The sequence below is a fragment of the Chamaea fasciata genome, unplaced genomic scaffold (assembly GCF_029207755.1).
Source record: "Chamaea fasciata isolate MVZ Bird 193981 ecotype frontalis unplaced genomic scaffold, bChaFas1.0.hap1 SCAF_7, whole genome shotgun sequence".
NCBI lineage: Eukaryota > Metazoa > Chordata > Aves > Passeriformes > Sylviidae > Chamaea > Chamaea fasciata.
The window spans coordinates 31,164,927-31,188,326 of NW_027094092.1; the positions used below are offsets into that span (position 1 = coordinate 31,164,927).

Below are 23,400 nucleotides of genomic sequence, written 5' to 3' on the forward strand. Positions count from 1 at the left end.
TAGCCTATTGCCCTTGCAAGCTATTAATAGCGAGAATTATTTCAGGGTCTGTTTCTTGAATATTGTGGATGAGAAAAATTAAGCAAGGGTTATGATGCCCAAGCAATGATGAATAAAATGACAAGCTAACCATAACAGTAGACATTAAAAGGCTAGGGTGTTTTATGAAACAGTCACTCACAAATGCAAGACAATGGCACTTCCAGCAAAGCCGTGCAAAGAGAACATGGTTTGAGAAACAGCTTTGAAAACATGTTTGGAAAATGCCGGCTCTGGGGGCCCGGCCCGGGCCGAGGCGGGGGCGGCCGGCGCGGGCGCGCCCCCTGCTGGCCGGCGGCGCTGGAAGCCAGCCCGCCATCCAGGCGGGGCCGGGCGGTCACTGCGCTGCCACCGGCCCCGAAAGCACGGCAGATGCCAGCGACACGCCGACTGCAAACAAAACTAAATAGCGTCAGCAACCCAGAAAGTCAGACGCTAAATTCTGCGTACATTTCCTTAAATCTCTTTATTAAGGCCTAGGTGTTCCGTTTCTCTCAAAGTGATCACCCTAGAAGCCCAGTTTTGCTTCAGGAACATCAGGCAATAGCCCTAAACTGGTTAGCATTGGTTTATTATTTCAGCATTTAAATAAAATATCATAGTAACAAATAACAATTTTAAATATAAGCACTGTTTTTAATATTAGAGTAGGAGGGCTTTTTTTCTATCTCAAGTAATATTTAATTTGCGTTTCTTGATTCAGACAGAATATTGCTTCAGAAAACTACTGAAATTCAGACACTAACCCAATTCACAGATCCTATAATTAAACCTGGCCTTATTCATAAAATAGGAAATGGATGTAGTGCCAAGAAGTGCTATGTTACAAATAATCCCAATATGGCACACTGATTCTTTATTCACTAAATCTGCTAACCTATCTCAGATTGCAAAAACTTTACACATTTTAATAGAGCATCCTTTTCATCCTCTTTGAGTACTGACATCATAGGGCAACAAGAAATATTATTGGTGGATATTTGCCTTTTGAAGTTCAGCTTTTCTACATCACAGAAAAATCAAGTTACTTTCCTTACAAGCTGTTGTTATTTTCAGCCAAGAATCATCAGTTGCTTGCTGTCTTAAAAACTAGCTTTCTCTAAAGCAAATATTCCCAGTGAAACAGCATCGCTGATAGCTCAGGCTGGCAAATCTTCCCGCACTCCCTTCAGTGTGCTGAGTCCTGATCATCAAGTTTCTAGAGCGATTTTTAGTCCTCGTGCTCATTTGGAGCTGTTTGTGGTGCAATCATTCTCACACAGTATGTGTTGGAGGGTGAGGAGGGAGTTAATTGTAAAGCTGTTCACCAGTCGAAGGGATGGCTACTGATTTCCCTCATATGGGTCACTAACCAGACACCAGATGGTGGAAATATCCTGTCCTACTAATCTGGCCCAGAGTTGGCAATTCAGAGGTGAAAAGCTTTATCCCATTACCAATTGCCTGAGCCGTCCTGTCTCCAACCTGCAGGCTGAAGATTAAGCAATTAATAGTCGTGGAGTAACTACCACCCCCTCAAATATCCCATCCACTGCACATCTCAGGTATCTACTGGCAGATCTGGGAGAAGATCTGTAAATGTCAGTACATTTTTTTAACTTTAAATTCTACCTAAGGAGGAATGAAAAAGAAGCCAGGCTGGTAAAATTACAGCATCAATTTGGATAGTACTACTTATGAAATGTCTGGAAGGAAAAGTTTATTGCAGAAAAAGTATCAGCAAAAGTAGAAAATCCAAGTAGATGTTTGTGAGAAATGCAATCTGGAAATGAATGGAGTAGGTATCGTAAGAAGAAAATACCACTATGCAATTCCCTTTTGCAGGTTTCAAGAAAAGAATCATTATTGAGATTAACACTACGTAGTCAGAACACCTTAATCAGCTCAGAACAGAAGAATCAGTTTTAGCAAATTTATTCATCCTATCATCGCCATTTCCTCTGCCCTCTGCACAAGTACTTTGCTCTGCTGCACATTCAAGCTTTTAAATTGTACGCAATAGATTGCTGTATTGCATCCACAATTGCTATCAAAATTTCTGTTTTACACTATAAATTGCAAGAGAAGCAACTTTTACATTTGCGAAGATTACAAAAAGCATATAATTTGGAGTTTGAGAAAACTGCAAGGGAAAAAAATGACAGAATTTCTGAGCTTCTCTACATCCAGAAGTAATCACTGCAGTTCCATTAAAAAGGCAAATAAGTTAAGTACCTGTAAAAATTTTGAAAAAATGAGAACAGAGGTCAAAGGAGCTAGTAGGTAAATTTTAAATGTAAATATGTACACGCTTCCATGTTAGACATAGATACATTTGGACCTATATTCTATCACTCTGACAGAAAAACATCAATTCAGAATACATATGATGATCTTAAAAAATCCTGTCCCACTACAGTAACCATAATTACCAGGACATCCAGTTAGACCCTTCACACATCTGGAAGACTGGACTGTTCAAACTTGTAAGTAACGCTAACCCTAACCCTAAACCTAACAGTAACCCTAACACTAACCCTAACCTCTAACAATAACCCTAATGTAGGTAAAAGTGACTTTAGGATGACTGAGCAAACAAAATGGCTATCTATCCTGCAATGGGAGGCCAAGACTGTTAGGTGAGTGAAATGAAATCATTGAGAGGATCAAATTACTATCTTATGTTATTCTCTTACAGCAAACAGCCGTGATAGTCTGTGAGAGTTGTTTAAACTATAGGGTAATTTTGGTACTAGAAGAATAGGCAGGACATGAATAGATTTAAACTGGAAATAAGAATGTATTACTAATCACCAGGATGTTTTAGATGAAAAGGGGAATGATAGTGAAATACTGTTTATTACCTCCCCTTGGCAGCCTTTCATCTGCACCTGAAACTGGGGCTGTGTGCTTTCCTTCCTATGGAAAAGTAGTGTCATTCTCTTTCAGGAGCCCATCAATGAAATAAGGATACCACCTTCAGTAAAGAATATGTCCTATGTTTTCTTCCACATAAGAGGATCCAGGACAGAAAAGCCTAATTGGTTATAATTAACAAAGTTTTCAATACTTTTCCTCATAGTAATATTCTGGATAAAATGTCCAACACACAGCTGGATAAATACATCATGTGATGAATGAGTGAGCAACTGGCTCGTGAGTCAGGTGCAAAGGGTTATAGTGAAGGGGATAACATCAGACTGGTGACCTGTCACTAGTGTGGTTCCCAAGGCTCCATTCTTGTTCCTGTGCTTGCCAACATCTTTGTTAGTGAGCTGGGCACAGGACTGGAAGGGATACTAAACAATTTCACAGGCAGTACAAATCTGGGAGGAGTTGTTGACTCCCTCAAAGGCAGGGAGACCCTGCAGAGACACCCTCACATATTAGAGGGCTCGGAAATCACCAACCATATGAAGTTCAACAAGGGAAAGTACTGCATTCTGCAGCTGGGATGGGTCAACCCTGGATGTATGGACAGACTGAGGAATGAGAGACTGGGAAGTAGTGCTACAGAAGGGGACCTAGGGGTCCTGGTCAATGACAAGTTGAACACGAGTCAGCAGTGCCCTGGCAGCCAGGAGGGCCAAGCATGTCCTGGGGGGCATCAGCCACAGCATGGCCAGCCAGGCAAGGGAGGGAATAGTCCTGCTCTGCTCTGCACTGGGGTGGCCTCACCTCGAGTGCTGGGGCGAGTTTTGGGCACCACAATATGTTATTAAGCTATTTAGAGAGCATCCAAAGAAGGGGAATGAAGACGGTGAAGGATCTTGAAGGGTAGCCATATGAGGACTGGCTGAGGTCACTTTTTTCAGCCTGAAGAAGACTGAGGGGAGACATTTCAGTCTACAACTTCCTTGTGAGGGGAATCGGAGGGGCCACCAATCTCTTCTCTGCAGTGACCAGTGACAGGACCTCAGATAATGTCCTGAAGCTGTGTCAGGGGAGACTCAGGTTGGATACTCAGGATGGATAAAGGTTTTTCATCCAAAGGGTGTTTAAGCACTGGAACAGCACCAGCCTGGGAGCGTGCAGTGCTGTCGGGCACATACTGTGAACTCTTGGGGGCGGTGCTATTGCAGGAGCTGGACTTGGTCACCCCTGTGGGGCCCTTCCAACTCCGCTTATTCTGTGGTTCTGTGATAATGCAGCAGAGCATGGAGCTACCACGGATTCCTCAGCCAGTCTGAGCGTTGCACACTCATAACCACGGCCCGTCACAGGCGGCCGGCAGACGGGCGCAGAGCGCGGGCCCAGCGGTCGCTGACAGGGGACCACCCGGCATTCCCAAGCTCCAGCCCGCCTGCGCAGCTCCGCCTCCGAGGCCGCGGGGGCGCGCAGTGACGCAGGCGGCGCGCGGCGGGGCGGGGCGGGGCGGGGCGCGAGGCCGCGGCCGGCAGGGGGCGCCGCGATGCCGCGCGGCGCGCGCGGCGGGGCGTGGTGCGGCGCGCGCGGCCCGGCGTGCACCGCGGCGGCGTTTGAATGGCGCAGGCTCCGGGCGCCGGGCCCCGGCAGTAGCGCTCCCGCCGCTCCGCCCGCCCGGCCCGTCCCGTCCCGGCCCCGAACATGAGCAGCGGGTGAGTGGCGCGGGGGGTGGCCCGGCCGCCGCCGGGGCGAGCGCAGCGGGGCCGGGCTGTGCCCCGCCGCGACCGGGCGCCGCACCGCGGCGGCGCGCCGGGCGTGCGGGCTGGCGGCGGGGGCCGCGGGCAGCGCGGGGGTGCGGATGGCTCTGTCCCGTTCCGTCCCGCTCCGTCCCGCTGCCCGGCGGCCTCGCGCACAGCTGTGTGCGGTGCCTGCCGCCTCCGGAGAGCGGGTTCTGGCACTCGGGTCCCTTTCTGAAATGGTGCCAGCAGCCTCCGCTCGAAGTAAGCGTGTGCCGTGGCGGATACGTGCCAGGAGAGCAGGGAAGGCTCTGGTGCTGCCGAAAGGCAGGACAACAAGCTGGGTGTGAGGCCTGCTCTGCTGACGGATTTAATTTCTTGGGTGTGACAGATTCCAGGGGGAAAGAAGGGGGGGGAAGAACCTTAAGTTCTTGAAGATCAGATCCTGCATTAATTACTTCGTTTAGAACCCTTCAAATTATTTTTTCGGTGTTGTGCTGGATGATTTGGGATGCAGATTTAAAATAAGGACATTTTGAATAGGGAGATCTTTTAAGGAGAGAGATTAGGTGGTGATCTTGGAACATCAGTTTTACTTTTCCTGTTCTCCTGTTTTTTTCTTCTTTCTGTTCGCTGGCTGTAATCAGGGAAAGAATTGAAAATATGTGGTTTCCCGTGTTTAGTATAATAAAAGCATAACAGAATGCAGGTTTGTACCTCTTTGGCCTTGCCGATTGGAAAAGAACATGTTCTTGTCTAAAGATGTCACTTTAATTTCTTATTAACAGTCCATGTAGTTTTGGTTTAAATGTCTCTAATGTTATTTCATTGAACTCAAATTACCATTGATTTGAATTCCTAAACTTTAAAACTCAGGATGTCATTATAATATATTAAAAATAATATTATTAAGGCATTTTGGACGTGGATATTAAAAAGCACATTTCAGTACGCTGATGTGCATGTATTCTTATAGCCATGTGTATATATATTCACTTCCCCACTTTCAAAACTTCTTTTTAAAGTTATTTCACATTTCATAACATTGTTATGCATAGTGATTGTGTGTGATATATTTCATATATATTATCTCATAATAATTTAAATCAGTTATTAAAAAAAAAAACCTGTATGTTGGTCCTAGGGTAAGAAGCTTGACTATAAAGTAAGAAGGTTTTTTAAACACTATAAACAGACTACAGTCAATAACAGAAGTGTATTTGAGGGTGTCATAAAAAGCCATGTGAAAGCTGTGTGACATGTAACCACAGAATGTTCAGGCAGGTGGGCATACAGTGAGAACTTCCTTAGCCTCCACCAAGTTTGGAGCTTGAGGGGTTTGCCAGTGTGTCTGTCTCTGAATGTGAATTCAAAATCCTTGTTGCGGTTTTTTGAAACTCTTTGGGTTGAGCAATAAATGGTAAAATAAATTTCTGTATTTAACTTCATGGGTAGTTTCTTAAAGAGTTGTGTAAAGCATTAAGGTGGAAGTTTCAGTGTTGTGGAAATTTATTTCTTTTATAACACCTCTCAGTTACAAAGCTTTTCCAAACTTACTGTCCCCAGAGCTTTGGTAAGTGAAAATCAACAGGCAGAGATATCTTCATTAGTGAAAGGTGACTTCAGAAAGGGCTTAACCGCTGACAACTGCTATTACTTTATGGCAGCTAAACATATCTGTAAATGGTGCCTCCAGATGCAGAAAAATGGGTTCTTGTTTGACTTTTTAAGAAAATGTACATAAAGTTCACTTATTAGACTCCTGGGTTATCTCCGCAAGGAGTGCTAATGCACACCTGAGTTCGTCGTCACTAAACTTGGATGAGCTGTGACTTGGGGTCGTTTTTGGATGTTCATCATGACTGACAGTGAGCCACTTACAAATTCCACATGTAAGAGGAAAATGAGCTTAAATCTTAGGTATAAGCTAATTTACCGTAACTAGTTGTTCAAATAGTATTTTTATTTTGTGAAATTCCTGTCGTTTTTATCAACATAGGAAACTTTAAACTGGAACAAATGGCCTGACAGGTGTAGCACTTTAAAACTCTGTGTTCTGCTGGCATATAACACTTTATAATGTTGCAGAAAAATTTTGCATTAACACACTCCTTAGAATCTTGAACTCCACTTCCTTTTTTAAAGAAAATTCAATATTTAGCAGCTGGTGAACTGTCAGTACATCAATTACTAAAAAAGGAATTTGAAAAAAATTCGTATTTTTCAATATGTCTCGTATTGAAATGGATGTGTCTCATATGCAAAGGATGTGGAAGCCTTCTAAAGCAAAGACAGATGGATTTTGTAACATTTATCGGAGCTAAAATGAAAGGAAGTTATGCCAAGCTTACAAAATCACTTCTACATCATAAGATGGTACTAGGTTTTTTTGTAAGCAAATTACCCTTTTGGAAGTAAATTTGAAATAACCATTCGTGGAAGTTTCTTGTGGCCATTGTAGATCTGATAATAGTCAGTGAAATGGGTTGACCATTACTGCTTCCCTGCTGCATGCCTATTTGGAATGCTTTCAGAGCATGTGCTCCCCTCCTTGGGAATAATGATTAATTAGCTCTTTCATCTGAATTTAATATTGTCATCATTGAACTTGCGGTTAGGTTACTGTGGGGTGGAGGAGAATCACAGGAACATTTGCCATGGCTGGTGCACGTGGAATGCTGCAGAAAAAAGTAGCTATTAAGAATTTGGGCAAGGAGTAGGATGGAAGAAAGTGTTTTTTAAAAGGTATTACTGATGGCTTAAGATATCTAAGTATTTTACATTTTCCTTGCTGCCGTGCAAAGTAGTCCAGCCTGTGCTCTGTAAGAAAATAATATTATGTTAATAGGCATCTAGATTACATAACATGCCAAGAAGAGTTTGTCCCTCTCTGGGGGCCGTGCCCAGAACTTAGGACATGGGAGGGAGTGGCAGAGTTGTTAATACTTGCCTTTGATAGATATGCGCTTGAAAGCCTGTTAGTACTGACTTTCTTTGCCTAATTCTGGTATGACCTAAAGAGTTTTATTGCATCTGGGAGAGATCAGAGATAGAAAATACCAGTAGAACCTTTAAGAAAACTTTGCACAGGTGCTGTCTGTTGGCTGTGGGGACAAACCAGCTTCTTCTCAGGAGATGTGGCTGCTATTACTTTAGTTCTTCCGCTTACTGAAGATTAAAGAGAATAAAAGCAGGGGAAGGAAAGTATGTCTTCTGTGAGAAATCACCCATGGTATAGGGGAAATTGGTGGAATTTGATTCTGGCATCCTACTGAAATCATACATCTCTGTTCAGATTTGTAGCCTACTTTGTTTAGTTGTAAAACAGTTTAGGATTGTTCGATAGACCAAGGCAGAGCTGAAGGGACGTGCATTCTATCCTTAGTTTAATTTTTTAAACTTTGTAAAGTGAGGGAAATTAATTGGCCTCAATGCGATTGTATAGCAGATTGTCCTGATCAAATACAACTAGCTGTGCTTATAACCAGGGTAAAGTTAGAAGTTAAAGACATTAAGGTATAGATTGGCTTTGTACAAATTAGTATCTAATGCCAGTTTAAGAACCCTCTGTATATATCCCAAAATTACAGGGGGCTGTAGTGTCTAATTAGCTGTCCCTAGATGATATTGGACTGCAAATAGGAAATCAAAATTGTGATGAGCCATGTAAAGTGCCTTTCATCCTGTAGCATTCATCTTTTTAATTGCTGGCCAGCCAGCATTTTCCTAGGTGTTCCTAAGCATTTCAAAGCTGGTTTCTTATGATATTGACTAAGTTTATTATAGCACTGTTAGGTTTGTATATACGACGTTCTTCTGTTTGTGTTCTGCTCTGTCTGGACTATGTGGGTTGTGGATCTGAATTTAATCACTTTCTATTTTTTCTAATTTATTTGCACAGTCTGTTCTAGAGCACATATAAAACATCTGGGTCCACAACATCCTGTGGCAAGTTCAGGTTGATAACAATTTGCACACATTTTACCCTTGTTAGTTTTAATCTGACCTTCAGCTATTGTCTTTTGACCCTTTATTTTCATATTGGGCAAGAGAGGGCACAATCTGTATGCAACTTCTCCAAGCCATTAATTTTGTAGGCTTTTGTCTTATTTCCCCTGTTGGCTGTAAGTAGCCTCTTCTCCAGACTGAAGAGGCTGATCTAATCCAATTGTTGATTATATGAGCGGTATTCCATGTATTTTTAACTTGCCTTGTCTGAGCTGTTTTTTAATTTACTGAGAAGTTTCTTTGACTTTTTAGGATTTGTTTGGTTTTTTAAAGAAAGTTAATTAACCCTGCTCTCAGTATTTGATATACAGGCTCTAATTAGTTCTGTACACTGTCACAATAGTGTTCTGGGTTTTTTTCTGTTTATTGATCCATATGGAGCACCTAACAGTCCAACTGATCTAAAGCAAAGTGTCCTATATCCAGATATTGTTGTGGGTGGTAGTTACTATCTCAGAGACTGTGATTCCAATTGGAACCCAGAATTTCCTCCTACCTGCAGATACATAGGCTTTGCTTTATATAAGCATTGCATCTCTTATTGTACATCACAGTCCTTCTCCAGTTCTTCAGTTAGGCCTTATCATCACTGGTATGACTTCGTATTGTCAACAGTCTTCCTCCCCTTATGTGAGGTAATTTATGAATGTATTATGAGCATAAACCAATGTAGGTTTTCCCCAGGGATCTGGAGGTGATTTTCTGCAGTGTGGAAACTGCTTAGACAGTTTATGGCTGTTCCCTGAGATACCTGTACATGCAAAAGCTTTCCCTATTTTTGCTTGGTTGCTTAGTTTCCTCAAGATTTAAGTGAGGGACTTGGAAACTCAAATAGTCTATCATTTAGTTGCCCTTTTTCCATGTTGTACTACCCCATACTCTTGATAAATTCCATTAAGTTTGCAGAGCAGGACTTCATAGAATCATAGAATAATTTGGGTTAGAACAGACCTTAAAGATCTTTTAGTTCAAATTTCCCTGCCATGGGAAGGAAGGGACACTTTCCACTAGACCAGACTGCTCAAAGCCCCATCTGACTTGGCCTTGAGCACTTCTGAGGACAAGGCATTAATCACTTCTCTAGGAAATGTGTTCCAGTGCCTTACCACCCTTTCAGTAAAGGATTTTGTCCTAATATCCAATCTAAACCTACCCTCTTTCAGTCTGAAGCTTTTACCTTTGGTCTATTACAGATGCCCTGGTAAAAAAGTCCCTCTCCAGCTCTCTTGTAGCCCCTTCAGGTACTGGAAGGCCACAGTGAGGTCACCCTGGAGCCTTCTCTCTTCCAGGCTGTGTTGCCTTAGTGACAGCCAGGCTGAATCTTTCCCGTTATATTATTTGTTTGTGTCCACTAAGTCTGTTCTTGATTACATTGTTTACTAATTAGCGCAACAGAGATGTCAGTCTGGATCTTCCTTGAGGTGCTCTTTAAATATTGACTATGTTTTCTTTAGGGACTTTGTCAGCTCCAAGGGAGAGATTCTACACCTTGGCTAAAAACACAGCAGTTTCATTACTACTTAAATGTTCACTGCTACTTCTGCATATTCTGAGACCCTCAACAGGTTAAACTATGGAAACCTCCGTAATCTGTTGGACAGTGAAGTCATACAAAAGGATTTTACTTTGCTTCATCAGATGTTTCTTTATATCTGATCATCTTGACCTTCTGAATTTCTTTACCAGTCTTCAGGGAAAGAATTTATAGTTCTGTTGTTTCATTCCGTTTCAGCTGGGAGGCTGGGGAACAATATATTCTTATGTCAGATTTCTCAGTGTAAAATTCTCTTTATTTTTCTCCTGGACACATGCAGCCTTTTGTAAGGAACTTCTTTCTGTCCAGAGTCCTCTCTCTCCAGTTCAGATAGCTTCAGTTCAGGTATTTTGAGATGTTCTTTGCTCTTTAGAGCCCAATATTAAAAACTGATAGGCTAATTGAATTTCCTTGGTGAGACATTCCCTTCTAGCCTTCTAATATTTTACACTTCTTGTAAGCAAAAAGTATTCTGGTTATATAGTGCTGTCATTTAGTTTGGTGATCAGATTCATGTGTACTGCTTGGTGTGAAAGATGAGGGTAGATTGAGATCATTTATTAAACAAGGAAAAATAACGATCAGTCACTGTTAGGCATGAAGAATTGTAAGCTCAGAGTGTGTTATGGGAGTTGTCAAAAAATTATTCTTCAGCAGCAGAGATAAGGAATTTTTTTTGCATCTTACAAGGTGACTGTGGGTTTTAACTCTGGTGGTTGGAGGTTGTCCCCCCTAATATTTTAGTTAATTGCTTTCCCCTCAGTATTACTGTCAAACAGTGGGTAGAAGAAAAAAAAAATATCAGGACTTTTTCCAAGTCCTCTTCATCACTGACCTGAATAAAAGGATAGAATTGTTTGGATTTTGGGATTGTTGGATTTTTCTTGAAAAGTCCAGTTGTTCAGCATATGCTTTTGTGTTGTGCTCCAAGTTCACATTCTAATATACAGCCCATTTTGAGTCTGAATAATGGTTTTAACCTGTGTGATAAGCAGAGGAAAAGGTGTTTGTTTTTGTGAGGTTTTTTCCTAAACTTCAGGGAAAAGTTTATTTACAAGCCTGTGTGGAAGAGCTAGGAAGTGTGTAGAGCTAACAAAGTGATAACTCTTCATCACTGTCCCGTAGTGTGAAAAAATTAAGTTAGTGAACCAATCTTAAGGCAGACATATATCTGGAACAATACTGGTCACCAGCTGTTAAAGATATTGCCCTAAATAATGCTGCCATTTGCAGTTCTTACTGTAGTCTGAGGGCTCCATGTTCCCATCTTTCAGGGTAAGGGATTCTGTCAGTAAACACTCTGTTTTTTGAGGGAGAGATCTCAAGTGAAGTTCTTTAGTACTGATCCAATTCTAAAGAATACCAGAACATCTAAAGATTTTTTTTCTTCTTCTTCTACCGTACCCTACAAGAGGGATTTTAATGTGCCTGAATACAGCATCTGTCTTGTTTTGGACCTGCCACCTGCTTGTTTTACTTGATGGCCTTCAGCTGCTGCATGCATCTTTGTGGCTAATAAGCTGTTTCCTGTCTGGCTTATTCAGTGCTCAGTGTCTTAGTCTTTTAAATGCTGAAGTTCTTAATGTGGGGTAAATCTGCTACATAGAGTAAAAGGTATAGGGCTGCTGCTAAAGATGGAGGGGAGAGACTGGAGCACTCATGTTGAGACCAGAGTTACACCTTTTAGGGGAAAAACCGGTAATATTGGAGCAAGTGGTTCTTTTGAAAGTAGCATAGGATGTCTGGCTAAAACACTTCAAGAATATGATGATGTAGTAGTTGAACCTAGTCTCACGCTGTGGATCTTCTGATCAGTTAGAAAAGATGGAAAATAATAAGTACAACTGTCTCAATCTTGGTGTTATTTATTATAGAAATACTTGCAGACTTGAAGACAAAGGACTTTAGACATAAAATAAAGTTGTGGGTTTTAGTATGAAAAATAGCCGAAGTACTGCTTTGACAAAAATGGGGGGCAGGGGGATGTACATTTGCCAATAAACTAAGGGGAAGATCTTTCTTTTCTTTTTTCTTTTCAACCTTTGTTATTTTGTTGAAGTTCGCTTTCTTCCTGAAAAACAAGAATCAGTTTTTTAGCTGCATTTCACTCTTGGAAACAGGTGTGAAACCAATTATTTTCCTCTAGGCGGCAGATGAAATTGATAGCATGAGGAAAGCCTCTCATAAATTGCCATATTTCTTACTTGAATTCTTGTTTGTATTGCACCCTCACTGCAGATGTAGAAACTGGTGTGAAAACAGAATCTCTACCTCTGTTTCTTGGGGTGATTTTGGGTTTGTTCCCTCTTTTTTGAAAGCTAAATAGGGATTTTGAAAATCTCAACATGTTAATAATAAGGCCTCCAGCTAACATTCGCTAAAGGATGATGTTTTGAGTTATATATAGGATGGAAGATCTTGCAAATAGTTGAATTCTTGTGTTGCTAGCTGCATTTAAAGAAAGTTGATGGAATGTTTTAGAAAATACAGCTAAATATCTTTCCCTTGAGAACAGGAATTTGAGAGATTATGGCATCTGAAGCTCACAATGTTAAAAAACAGAAAGTACTGCATATTGAAGGTCATCCCATTGATCTCCCCAGAAAAAGAATCTCTTCTTCCACTAAAAAGATCATGAAGGAGGTAAGCTGTTTGTGTTGTTTGTTGGGTTGTTTTATGTCCTCTGAGAAAAGTGGATATTTGAGCAAGTTCATAGTTCTGAGGAGTCTAAATCTAGAAGCCCAGCACTACTCTGAGCATTTGATGTTTAGGTGTGCAATAGAACTTCAAGTTGCACAGCAATTACATTATGAAAACTGTGTGTTATAATAGATACAGGCAGTGGCTGCACAGATCAGTGCATCATATCATCCATATGAACAGTAGGTACTTCTGCAGTCTTACTCATACGTGCTTTTCTGCAATCTAGCCAAAATGTTTCAATGCAGGAATTCTGTCATGAAAAAGTTCTTTCTTGCCAAGAGATCTACATGGCACAAGTGAGAGGTGGAGTAGGTGAAACTCTTTCATTGAAATGGATCTGTTGTATAATCAGACAGCTTCATCTACCATGTTGGTAACACGTAGATTTTCACTGGGTTCTTGCTACTCAAAAGTAGTTTTTGTAACCTGTTTTTCATACCTGTGTTACTGGCTGACCAGTAGGACAGGGGAGTACAGAGGAAGCACTAGAGAGGCAAACTTACTGTAAAACCTCTTCAAAAAGTGGTGAAGATGTCTGTTTATTGAAATTCTGTATTAATGCTAACATTTCATCACCAGTGTTAACAAAAAAAGATCATAACGTTGTCTTGCTGGTGTGCACAATGTAAGTGTTGCCATTAATGCTAAATAGTATAGACGGGAGTATTTCGCCCTGTTTAGTAATACAGCTTTTTTTTGTCTATTTCCTTTCTCTCAGGGTAAGAAATCTCCAAAAGAGCTGGCTTCATACACAAACAGGTAGGAGGGCTGTGCTGTGTGATATCTGAGTTTAAAGTGTGACAGAGGTCGGGAGGAAGATACTGTTGAAATTGATTACAAACCAAAGCAAACGCCAGTGGATGATATGTCTTGATTTTAACGACAGTTCTTGGTTCTTATGTTTTCTTCCATAATAATGAGTCTCTGCATTAATAAAAACAGGGAAGAATATTGGTGGCATGACTTCTAAAAACTCAAGTGTCATTAAGCTATGTACTGGGGGAAAAATGTTTTCAATAACCTGAATTCTGACTACTGAATTCATAATTTTATATATATATAGATAAACATAATAATGCAATTGATTTGGTTTGGATCAACTTTCATTAAAATAGTGCTTTATTATTGCAGAGTAACGGTTGGAAAAGCAGTGACCAGTCCCCTCTCTCTTTTCAAAGTGGTATATTGTAAAAGGAAAGTTCATTGTTATACTCCAAAGCCTTGTTACAGAAAGAAACTGTGCCCTAAATCTAGGGGCCGTGACATGGCAAATAAAGAAAATGAACTGGCTTGTGCAGGGAATCTGCCAGCAAAACTTCACAACAGTCGTACACACTTGCTGAATTCTAGTGACTCTGGCTCATCTCAAACAGAAGGCCCCTCATCCAAATACAGCGCATTTTTTTCAGAGGTGGGTAGAGTTTGAAAAAACTTCAGTTTAAAAAAGAAATGTTCCTAGTAATTAGCTGGGAAAGTTTTCTTTCTTTTGATTAATTTCCTTTGATTCTGCAAATATCAGGTCTTGTGATGTACAGTCTGTCAATTTATGGTGATACAGTTGTCAACAGTAATGGTCCTGCCACTTTTCTTCATATTTGTGTTGGGTCAGAAGCTCAGATCTGTCAGACTTGGCTGGGTTAAAATTGTACCAGCACCAAAGGAGAAGTTGTTTTGACCTGCTTAGGTTTCATAAACTGCCAGGACACATGTCCATATGTGTGTTTATAGAAGTGTAAAAATGTTAGTGTATCAACTTTGTGCAAAACTAACTTAAGTGTTTGTATGAGCTTTATTTCTTGTTAGGATTGGTTAACAAGACCTAGTGGATGCTTGCAGGCTTTCTGAAACTGGCTAAAAGGTCAGATATTTAAATGAATTGGATTTTGTGACAGTGAGGGCCATTTAAGGCCCTTAATGTTGAAGTTTGCATTTTTGTCACAATAGATTTTTGTTACTCATTGAGGCTTGCATGTGTTTAAAGTGAGGCATGGCAGGGAAAGTAAGATCAGAGACCATCACCATGCTGTCTTGTCACAGTGCTATAAATCTGGGCTGCCATGAGGAGAGATCCCTGAGAGGCCAGTGGGCTGAAGATGCAAGTCTGCAGCACTTCTGCACTGTTTAATTTGATGGTTTCAAGAAAAGAGCAGAATAGGTACAATAAAGAGGTTGCAGAAAGATGGGTAAAGAGATGAAGACAGGGGATGATTCATTTTCTGAGAAGCTAAAGACCAGATCACTGGCCTCTGGCCACAAATGACTATTTAACTGGTTTGAGAGATGTGTGTGGCTCTGCAGTGTTAGTTCCAATCCAAGGTCTAATTAATTAAAATGCCTGAACTTCATTCAGAGAACAAGCTTTTTCAGAAATGAACCTTTTCTGTCTGAGTTCGGTATAATAATGTAACTACTTGTATCTAAATTGTGCCAAAATTAATAATGATCGAAGTAAAAAGTTCTCAGCGTTGTAAGAATTACAGGTTGATGCTCATAAATGCTAATTTTAATTATTACATACCTGTCTTAGCTGGTAAACAGGTACAAACTTTATTCTTGCAACTTTCATGTAAAATAGGTCTAATATTTTTGTGCACCCTTCTAAGGGAAATCTACGGATTTAAGTCTATTCTTAAATAAATTTCTAAAACAGACTCATCAACACACAGGTAGAAAAGTATATCATCATATGCCAGATTATATTAGAGTAGCTTATTGTTTTATTGCTGGCTACTTAACTTGTGGCAACTTCTTCTATTTTTAAAAACATGCAGGTTTCTCAGGACCATGAAACTATGGCTCAAGTTCTTTTCAGCAGGAATCTGAGACTGAATGTGGCTTTAACCTTTTGGAGAAGGAGAAGTATAAGTGAGCTGGTAGCCTACTTAGTGAGGTAAAATAAGTCTCTTCTTTTATATCCTTAAAATACAGCACTCTCAAATATGCCACAGTAATTTTAGCAGTTCTGTGAATGTTATGACTTAGTTACATTTTTTAAATCATAGTGGAAGTATATACTTCTAGTAGTAAGATCTACTAGTAACACTTCTGATTTTATTCTTAATGTTTCTAGGATACAGGATCTTGGAGTAGTAGTAGACTGCCTTCCTGTGCTTACAAACAGGTACAGATAGAAAAAAGTGGGGGATAAGAATCTGCTTTTAACCACACTGAAATTCAAGCACTTCTGAAACATCTTGTTTTTTAAGTTTACAGGAAGAAAAACCATATGTTTCAGTTGGCTGCTGTGTAGATCTTTTGCCTTTAGTGAAATCTCTGCTTAAAAGCAAATACGAAGAGTAAGTATCAGCTTGTGATGTTTTTAAAACAACGTTACTTCCTGGCTATGCAGAGCCCTAGAAATCAGTGGTTTTTATCCTCTGGACTCTTTTTCCCTCTGCACTTCTCCCAACTCTGCCTTTCTCAGGAAATGAGAAAGCTCCGGAATGGAAGCTTTCCTCTGAACCTTTAACCTTTAACAAAACAGTAGTGGAGAAGTTCTTTTCTGCAGTGTTAGGGACTTGGGGGAGAGGACTGGCTTTAGCCTTATGCAGATTTATTTATCCTAAACATTAAAAAAGAATAGCTCTGAGGTTTCAGTATGCTTTTTAACATGAAATCAAGGCAGAGTTTTCTTCTGCTTTTTCAACAAGAACTTCAGTTTACCACTTAGAAATTGCAAGTGCAAGCAAGTATTTAAACCTACCAATTTGTCTAGATTTTCCTTTTTCCAGAATAGAAAATGTGTTGCTTTCAAAATTGCTTACAAATTTATCTCAACGTTTTATCTGGCCTGTATATAATGTACAGGGAGGGGGAAATGCATAATGTGTAAAATGTGTTGTTACAGGTATGTGATAGTTGGTTTAAACTGGCTTCAGGCTGTCATTAAAAGATGGTGGTCAGAACTATCTGCACATGCAGAAAAAGCAGAAGATGGGTGAGTATAGTGTTGGGAAATATTTAAATGTGTTTCTGTAGCCTGTTTTGTCTCAATCTGTTTTAATTTTGATCAGTAGGAGAACAACTTGCCTACAAAAGGAAAAATTATAATTCTAAAGTTAAAGCTTTAAAGTACTTTAGGGATAGTCAAGTTACTGGATGTGTTTTTCTTTTTTTTGCTACTGTTTCATTACATGTAGGACACAGTCCTGTCAGGGATTATATAAATGCTGTAGAAGTTGAATCAAAATTTTTCAGACCTTGTGGTAATATCTATTGTGTAGGCTAAGTCTGTATGCAGTATTAGTAATTCATTTTAATAAAAGAGACTACTGAAATGTACTATCTATGTTATAAAGTGATGTTCATTCTCTTTCAGAAACATTCATATTTTAAAACAACAGCTAAGTGTTTTGTGGGAACAGGAGAATCATCTTACTCTGGTTCCAGGATATACTGGTAATATAGCTAAGGTAATGCAGTTCTGGTTGTGTTCAGTAATAAACGTGGTTGTATCACTTATAGTATTGCTCTTGTTTTACTTATGCTAAACTGTGGTTGGACAGAAACACTTCTACTTTAGTTTCTGCTAATGCTCATGTGTGTTGCATGGTTTTTACAGAAATCTGGAGTTGATTCCCTATGATAGTTGTGTGATTTAAAATGATAATAATTTTATCATTTTTTCTTACTTTACAGAGGAAGCATCCCCTTAATAACAAAGTAGCTAATAGTAATGAGAATTAAATTGATGTGAAAAAGGGCTTAGTTGAGTAGGTAAACTGTGGAAGGAACAGATGTTTTCTCTTAGATCTGTTGTACCCACTGTTGTAAGTGTAATGCAGAATAGAGAATCTTAGCCCAGGAACATTATTGGCATTTGCACTTCAGGTGACTGGGGCAAGTGACAGCATACTAAATTCTAAAGCTTATTTCTCACCTAATGCTTATAAAATGATGAGTTTGTGGAGAGCAGAAGAGCCTATCTGAGACAAATCCCTGCTTGTATTTCTCAGTAGGTTGTGGTATCAGCAACATAGTGAGGGTGCCTGGTAGATGCATGTTTTGCTGTTTGTGCTTGTCTCTATAAACATGGCTTTCTGAGATGGGGCACCAAAAGTTACACTAGATAGAAACCTCTCCAGATGGAGGGACCTGATGAAGGTAGACAGAAAGGAGTTACAGCAGACACTTAGTTGTGTGTAGGATTTGAGTGAATTTGAAAAAAACTTACAAATTGCATCTTTTACTTACATCTTAAGGAGTTTTGGTGAGTCTGTAATACCATGCCTACAGAATTGATCACTTTGATGTATCAAACAAGTAAATTATTTCCTTTTTTTTTCTGGGACTGCTGTGCACCTGCAGCTTCAATTTTGGTGAAGGGATAAGTGCAAACTTCTTCCAGAGTTTCAGTCTGCAGGGATGCAGAACACCTGACTTCTAACTCCCAGCTTGGTAGAGCTATGAGAGCATGTAATGTAGACTGCCTAGTTCTTTTGCTAGATCAGAATAGCAGCTATCGGTAGTGTCAGTTTGTTTCACTAGGATTCAGGTTCACTTAATGTTCATTTGCTGGCTCCTTTAATGTGTATCAGGATAGACTGTGACCAAGGTCACCTGAGCAAGTCAGAGAAAGTAGTACAAGAATATTGGAGAGGTTGGGTGAAGGAATATAATAGACGATATGTTTTAACTACATGGTCAGATGATGATGATCTTTCCTGCTCATGCAGTAAGCAGAGGAATAACAGACCGAATTGATGGCATGGGAAACTAATTCTGTTCTTCTTGCAGGCTTTTTAGTACATAAAGAAATGTCATTGAAAGCATTAATTGAAAGTAATTGTGAGGATAACTTGTTCTGAAATTTGGGCAGATATAATTATTCTTGTGTTACGGTCCTGATTGGTTACTCTGCGTCAGACATAGAGTTGACTTTGGAGCTGTAAGTAATGTGACAAACACTTTCTCTTTTTCCTTCTAGGATGTAAATGCTTATTTATTGCAGCTACACTGACACGATGGGGAAACAGTGTGCTTATGTGGTGAAACAATCCCCAAAGTATCCCTGAAATATGTACTGAAAGCCTTTTGAGAAATACTGGCAGAAGAGAACTGAACTGTCAAGCTCTTTAATGAAACCACTAACAAAACTCTAACAATCTACTTCACATTGAAGTGGAAAAATGTCTAGTAGGAGCAACTTTTACTTCAGTGAGGTGAAAGTGCACTATGAAAACTGTATGCCTTTGCTGCATTTGGGATTCGCTCAGTTACTAGGTATTCCTTTAAATGCTACTGTATTTTGCATCATCGCATAAAAGAAGATGAATTATACTGTCATGAAGACAAGACAGCAGAACCAGTTATAAGGAACCAACAAAAACAATCAGCATTAAGAGCTTTTAAATGTCTCTTTCACAAGAGAACTCCAAAATGCACAACTATCTTCCAATTACATTTAAAAAAATACAAAAAACTTTGAGATATTCAGTTACTTCTATGTTTTAATCGAATTATTAAAGACAGTTTTTGTTTGCACTATTGAGAAACTATACAGCAAAGATGCCTTAATTACTAGTGTTTCAAAAAGCCAATGTGTTAAGATGCAAATAGCTATTATGTTCAGATTGTGCTGAAAAACTACAAAAATCAGGGTTTCACATTGTGTAGTTAATGAAACATTGCACATATACGAAGATTGATGTATGAAAAATATTATCAATACCTGAAGTTAAGCTTGGATAAACAGTTATTGCAAATGTCAGCAGAATGGTGAATTTATGTCTAACAAATGTTTTTATACTGTATGTGGGTTTCTAACACAGTAATCTTGTTCTGTATCGTTCAAACTACATGCAAATAAGTAAATATATTAAATATATCTACTGTTTTTTCTTTTCAAGTTCAAAAAAACCCAATTTCTAGAATAATCTCTTCCACAATTCTTTTTGTCATAGATATTTTTGTCTCTTGTTTAAAATGTTTACAGCCAGGTGAGGCCATGTTACTCAAATGACACCCTTTTTATACTACCTCCTTTAAGAAAGTGACAAAGAGCTTTTGCAAAATTGGTCAAGTTCTAACCTGATCAATGATGGCAATTCATACCAACAACAGCCTTGAGAATACAGCTATAAACTCTTACTGTCATATTGATATGCTGTTCTATTTTAATGTAAAAGCTATATCTTAATAGCTCTGAGGGAGTCTTAATTTTAGGCTTGCTGTTGCCTTTTTAAATTTTGTGATTAGGAAGCATGCTTTTTCAATTAAAACTTATGAAGTGCCAGCTCTTCACTTAAAAGTATACATGCACAGCATGTATGACCAAATAGACTACTTCCTTAAAAATAAGTACTTGCAAGGGTTGTTTTCATACCTAGCATTAAACATGTGCACTTTTATTGGCATGCAGGAGAAAGGTCTTTTGATAACCCCAAGTGGTTTTTGCTTTACAGATTAAATAAATGAATTTTAAACTCCTGTAGTGGTCAATAACTTCAGGCCTCCTATTGCTTAGTTTTGTATTTAGTTGATGTATCATTGTTGCTGACTTCTGAAGGCCAACTAGAAATCTGTCATCAGAACTTGGTGCTTTTGGTTATTTGACTGTTCTGTAAACCACCAAAGTTTTGCATTTCCTGGGGCAGTCAAAGAGTTTCTGGGATATCCAGAACTTCATGGGACAATCTGGAGACATGCACATAGCCAATCTTTTTGCTAGAATTGTTATGTATCATTAGAAATATTTCATGCTCAAAAAGTTTTGAGATAGGACTTTTCAAATATTCTTACTATCAATTCTAAAGGAACTACAGTATGACAACATTCTTGTATTACTTTACTGTTCTGTTGAACGCTTAAATGAAAAAGTAACAAAGTCTCATTTCATCATTTGGATGGCAATTGCTGAAACTCTTAGATTATTCCTCGAGGAGAATACTGTTTATAGAAACTCAAATATTTTTTCTTTTTTCTTTTTTTTTTAATAGACAAAATAAAGTAACTCATGGCCATTTATTTCTGATAATATAAGAAAGCATAGTAATCAAAGTAATTGATTAAAGGGATACTCTAGTATTTAAAAATCTAGCTTGAATGTAGATTTAGATACATGGGCTTATAATGAATTCTGTATGTGGCCATAGAGCTACCAAATCCTATGTGTGGACAGTGCTTTTGTTTAAGGCAAGTAAGATTACTTGAGGATCATTACTGAGGAATATCTAATAAAGTAATGCATTCTTTTTAACTGCCAGAAGTTGTATTTTGACAGGATCAATGATACAGTATTAAACATTGTCATTAGCATCTGTGCCTTATTTTAAATGAATTTTTTACTGTTTTCAGGCAGCTACTAGACTGTAAGAACAGGATTCAGGTGTCTGTATTATTAAAGGATTTTTTTCATCATGTTCTTAATTCATTTAAATGATTCGCACTAATATTCAGGCTCAGCTTCTTGTATTCTCTCTAGTTCTCAAATGGCTAGGAATCAGTTTTGCTGTTACAGAATGTACATGTGTAATACCTGGTCAAAGTTGGCATGAGTCAAATGTCTTAACAGCTGTGTAACTCCACTAGATTCATGTAGTTGTCTCAGTGAATCTCAGAATTAAGTTTATGAGCTATCCCATGTGTAAATGCTAATCCTTGTGACCCTTTCTAAAAATGCTGTTTCTCAGATATGTCAGAAGTTCCAGGCAGAATTAATCCTATTCCTGTGTGTTCTTGTGATGCAGAAGCACATATGTGCTTAGGATGAAGGATGCCTCCACGAAGCTGTTCTTCGTGTTATGCCACTTGATATGAAACTGATGTCTTTGAAAAACAGTATGTCTTTTGCCTCAGCGTTCCCCAAAAGTACTTGAGGCTGTTTTGCTGAAGTACTTTTAAGTGTGACCCAGGATTTGCCCATCCCCCAAACTGAAATAATAGAATCCTTCTGGCAAACTGTCTCTTTCTGCAGGGCTGAAATTAAAAAAAAGTCCAATATTTTGTAAATGTAAGTGGCCAAATTGAGGTATTGCTGATAGCTTGCTGAAGAGTGGAGGTGTAAAAAGCTATGCCATTAATTAGCTGGGTATGAAGAAGTTAACATGTCTTAATGATTATGTATGTCTCTGTTTTGAAGGAGCTATGCCTATTTCTCAGGAAAGAGTCCTCTACTCTTGTATCACACAGGTACTACAGTTCCACACTTTTTAATAGTGCTTGCAGATTGTTGCTGGTATTAAAAATAAGAATAGCATCAGCCCTCCAAGAACTTACCCTCTGCAGTGAGATATAAATAAAATTATTTTTTTCCTCTGGTTAGGCTGCTTTATCAGAGGCTGCAGTTTTAACACTTGAGGTGCAGGAGGGATGAGAGAGTAGGAAAGGACAAAGTACACGTGCCCTGTGCCAAGTGACATCAGCTCCACTGCATTATAAAGCAGGCTGTATTTTCATTTTCTGGCATCTGAAGTAAGCAAGTTTGGAGTTAAACGTCTTTATGCATTTTGCATTGAAGAGAGAAAAGTTTTGAAGATGGATGCTACAGTGTTAATTTGTGCTTTTTTTTTTTTTCCTTGAAAGAGTGGACATTCTTGTGTATGGAAACTTGAAAGTATCTTATGCGAAGCTTACATTTTAGACTAGCAAGTGGTTGCTTTTGCCACTTCATCTTGCCAGATCTTCCAGTTTTACAGAAGACTGCATGTATGTCTTAGTGTGGAGATTTGCAGCTATTTTTTGTGCCTAGTTTTTTGGTGCAAAGTGAAACTGGTGGTTCATAGTCAACTTTTTCAGAATACAAAACCATGCAAATTATGGTACTGCTGTGAAGTTATTCCAGCTTTGCACAATGCAAATGCAAAAGTTTATGTAAGCAGTTGATTCTTTTGAGAACTTTATATTGAGCTGATGTTGCATTAGTGAAGGAAAAAAATGAAACAGTTTTTAATAGCCTTGGTAAAAGCCAGACAGTGTAGTCTAATTTTTGCCTTCAGTCTACCAACCTACACACAGTAATCATTGTAGGCTACAGATAAAGATTCACAGAAAAAATAGATTGAGCATGCTTGTGTTATTAATGCTTGTTATCCTTCTTTAAACAATCTATGTTTATTCCATGAGATAAATAGCCTGTTTTATGTCTTGGAATGAGACTAAATGCAACTATTTTTCTGCCCCTTTCCACATATGTTCTTTAGCACTTAATGATGTTATTTATTACTCATCTGCTTTAAATATACTGAATATGTCTTGTTCAAGTGAGGAGGGGAAGATGAGAATTCTAGACAAAACACAGGGCTAGCTATTTAACATGATTGAATATGAAGTAACTGAAAAATTTCCATCTTTAAAACTTTTCACACAAATTTTATTAATACTTAAGAATTGAAGTGTGGACTCATAGCTCTAAGTTTGACTTTGAACTTGGTTGGAAAAAAAATAAAGTGCTTTCATTCTAAATAACTAGCTGCAGTATTGTTTCTGTTCTTGTTTTTTGTATTGTCTACTAAGCTGGACTCGGATACTAACCTGCTATAAGGGATGCAGGAGGTGTGGGATTGTCCCTTAAAGGGATTAAATGGAAATATCCACATA

General features: G+C 39.0%; 1 protein-coding gene across 1 annotated transcript; it reads left to right on the forward strand.

Moving 5' to 3' along the window:
* Nucleotides 1-4,500: 4,500 nt before the first annotated feature.
* Nucleotides 4,501-21,222, forward strand: KATNBL1 (katanin regulatory subunit B1 like 1). Its single transcript, XM_066188304.1, has 10 exons — nt 4,501-4,595; nt 12,677-12,804; nt 13,583-13,623; nt 13,996-14,275; nt 15,636-15,754; nt 15,935-15,985; nt 16,071-16,160; nt 16,712-16,801; nt 17,183-17,276; nt 18,791-21,222. The coding sequence occupies exons 2-10, from the start codon at nt 12,691-12,693 to the stop codon at nt 18,821-18,823; spliced, it is 912 nt and encodes a 303-aa protein (XP_066044401.1). The 5' UTR covers nt 4,501-4,595; nt 12,677-12,690; the 3' UTR covers nt 18,824-21,222.
* Nucleotides 21,223-23,400: the final 2,178 nt, after the last annotated feature.

Coding starts and splice junctions, on each gene's coding strand:
- KATNBL1 (XM_066188304.1), top strand. CDS start 12,691: ATGGCATCTGAAGCTCACAATGTTAAAAAACAGAAAGTACTGCATATT. Junction 15,986..16,070: donor CTTCCTGTGCTTACAAACAG/GTACAGATAGAA, acceptor TTGTTTTTTAAG/TTTACAGGAAGAAAAACCAT. Junction 16,161..16,711: donor CTTAAAAGCAAATACGAAGA/GTAAGTATCAGC, acceptor GTGTTGTTACAG/GTATGTGATAGTTGGTTTAA.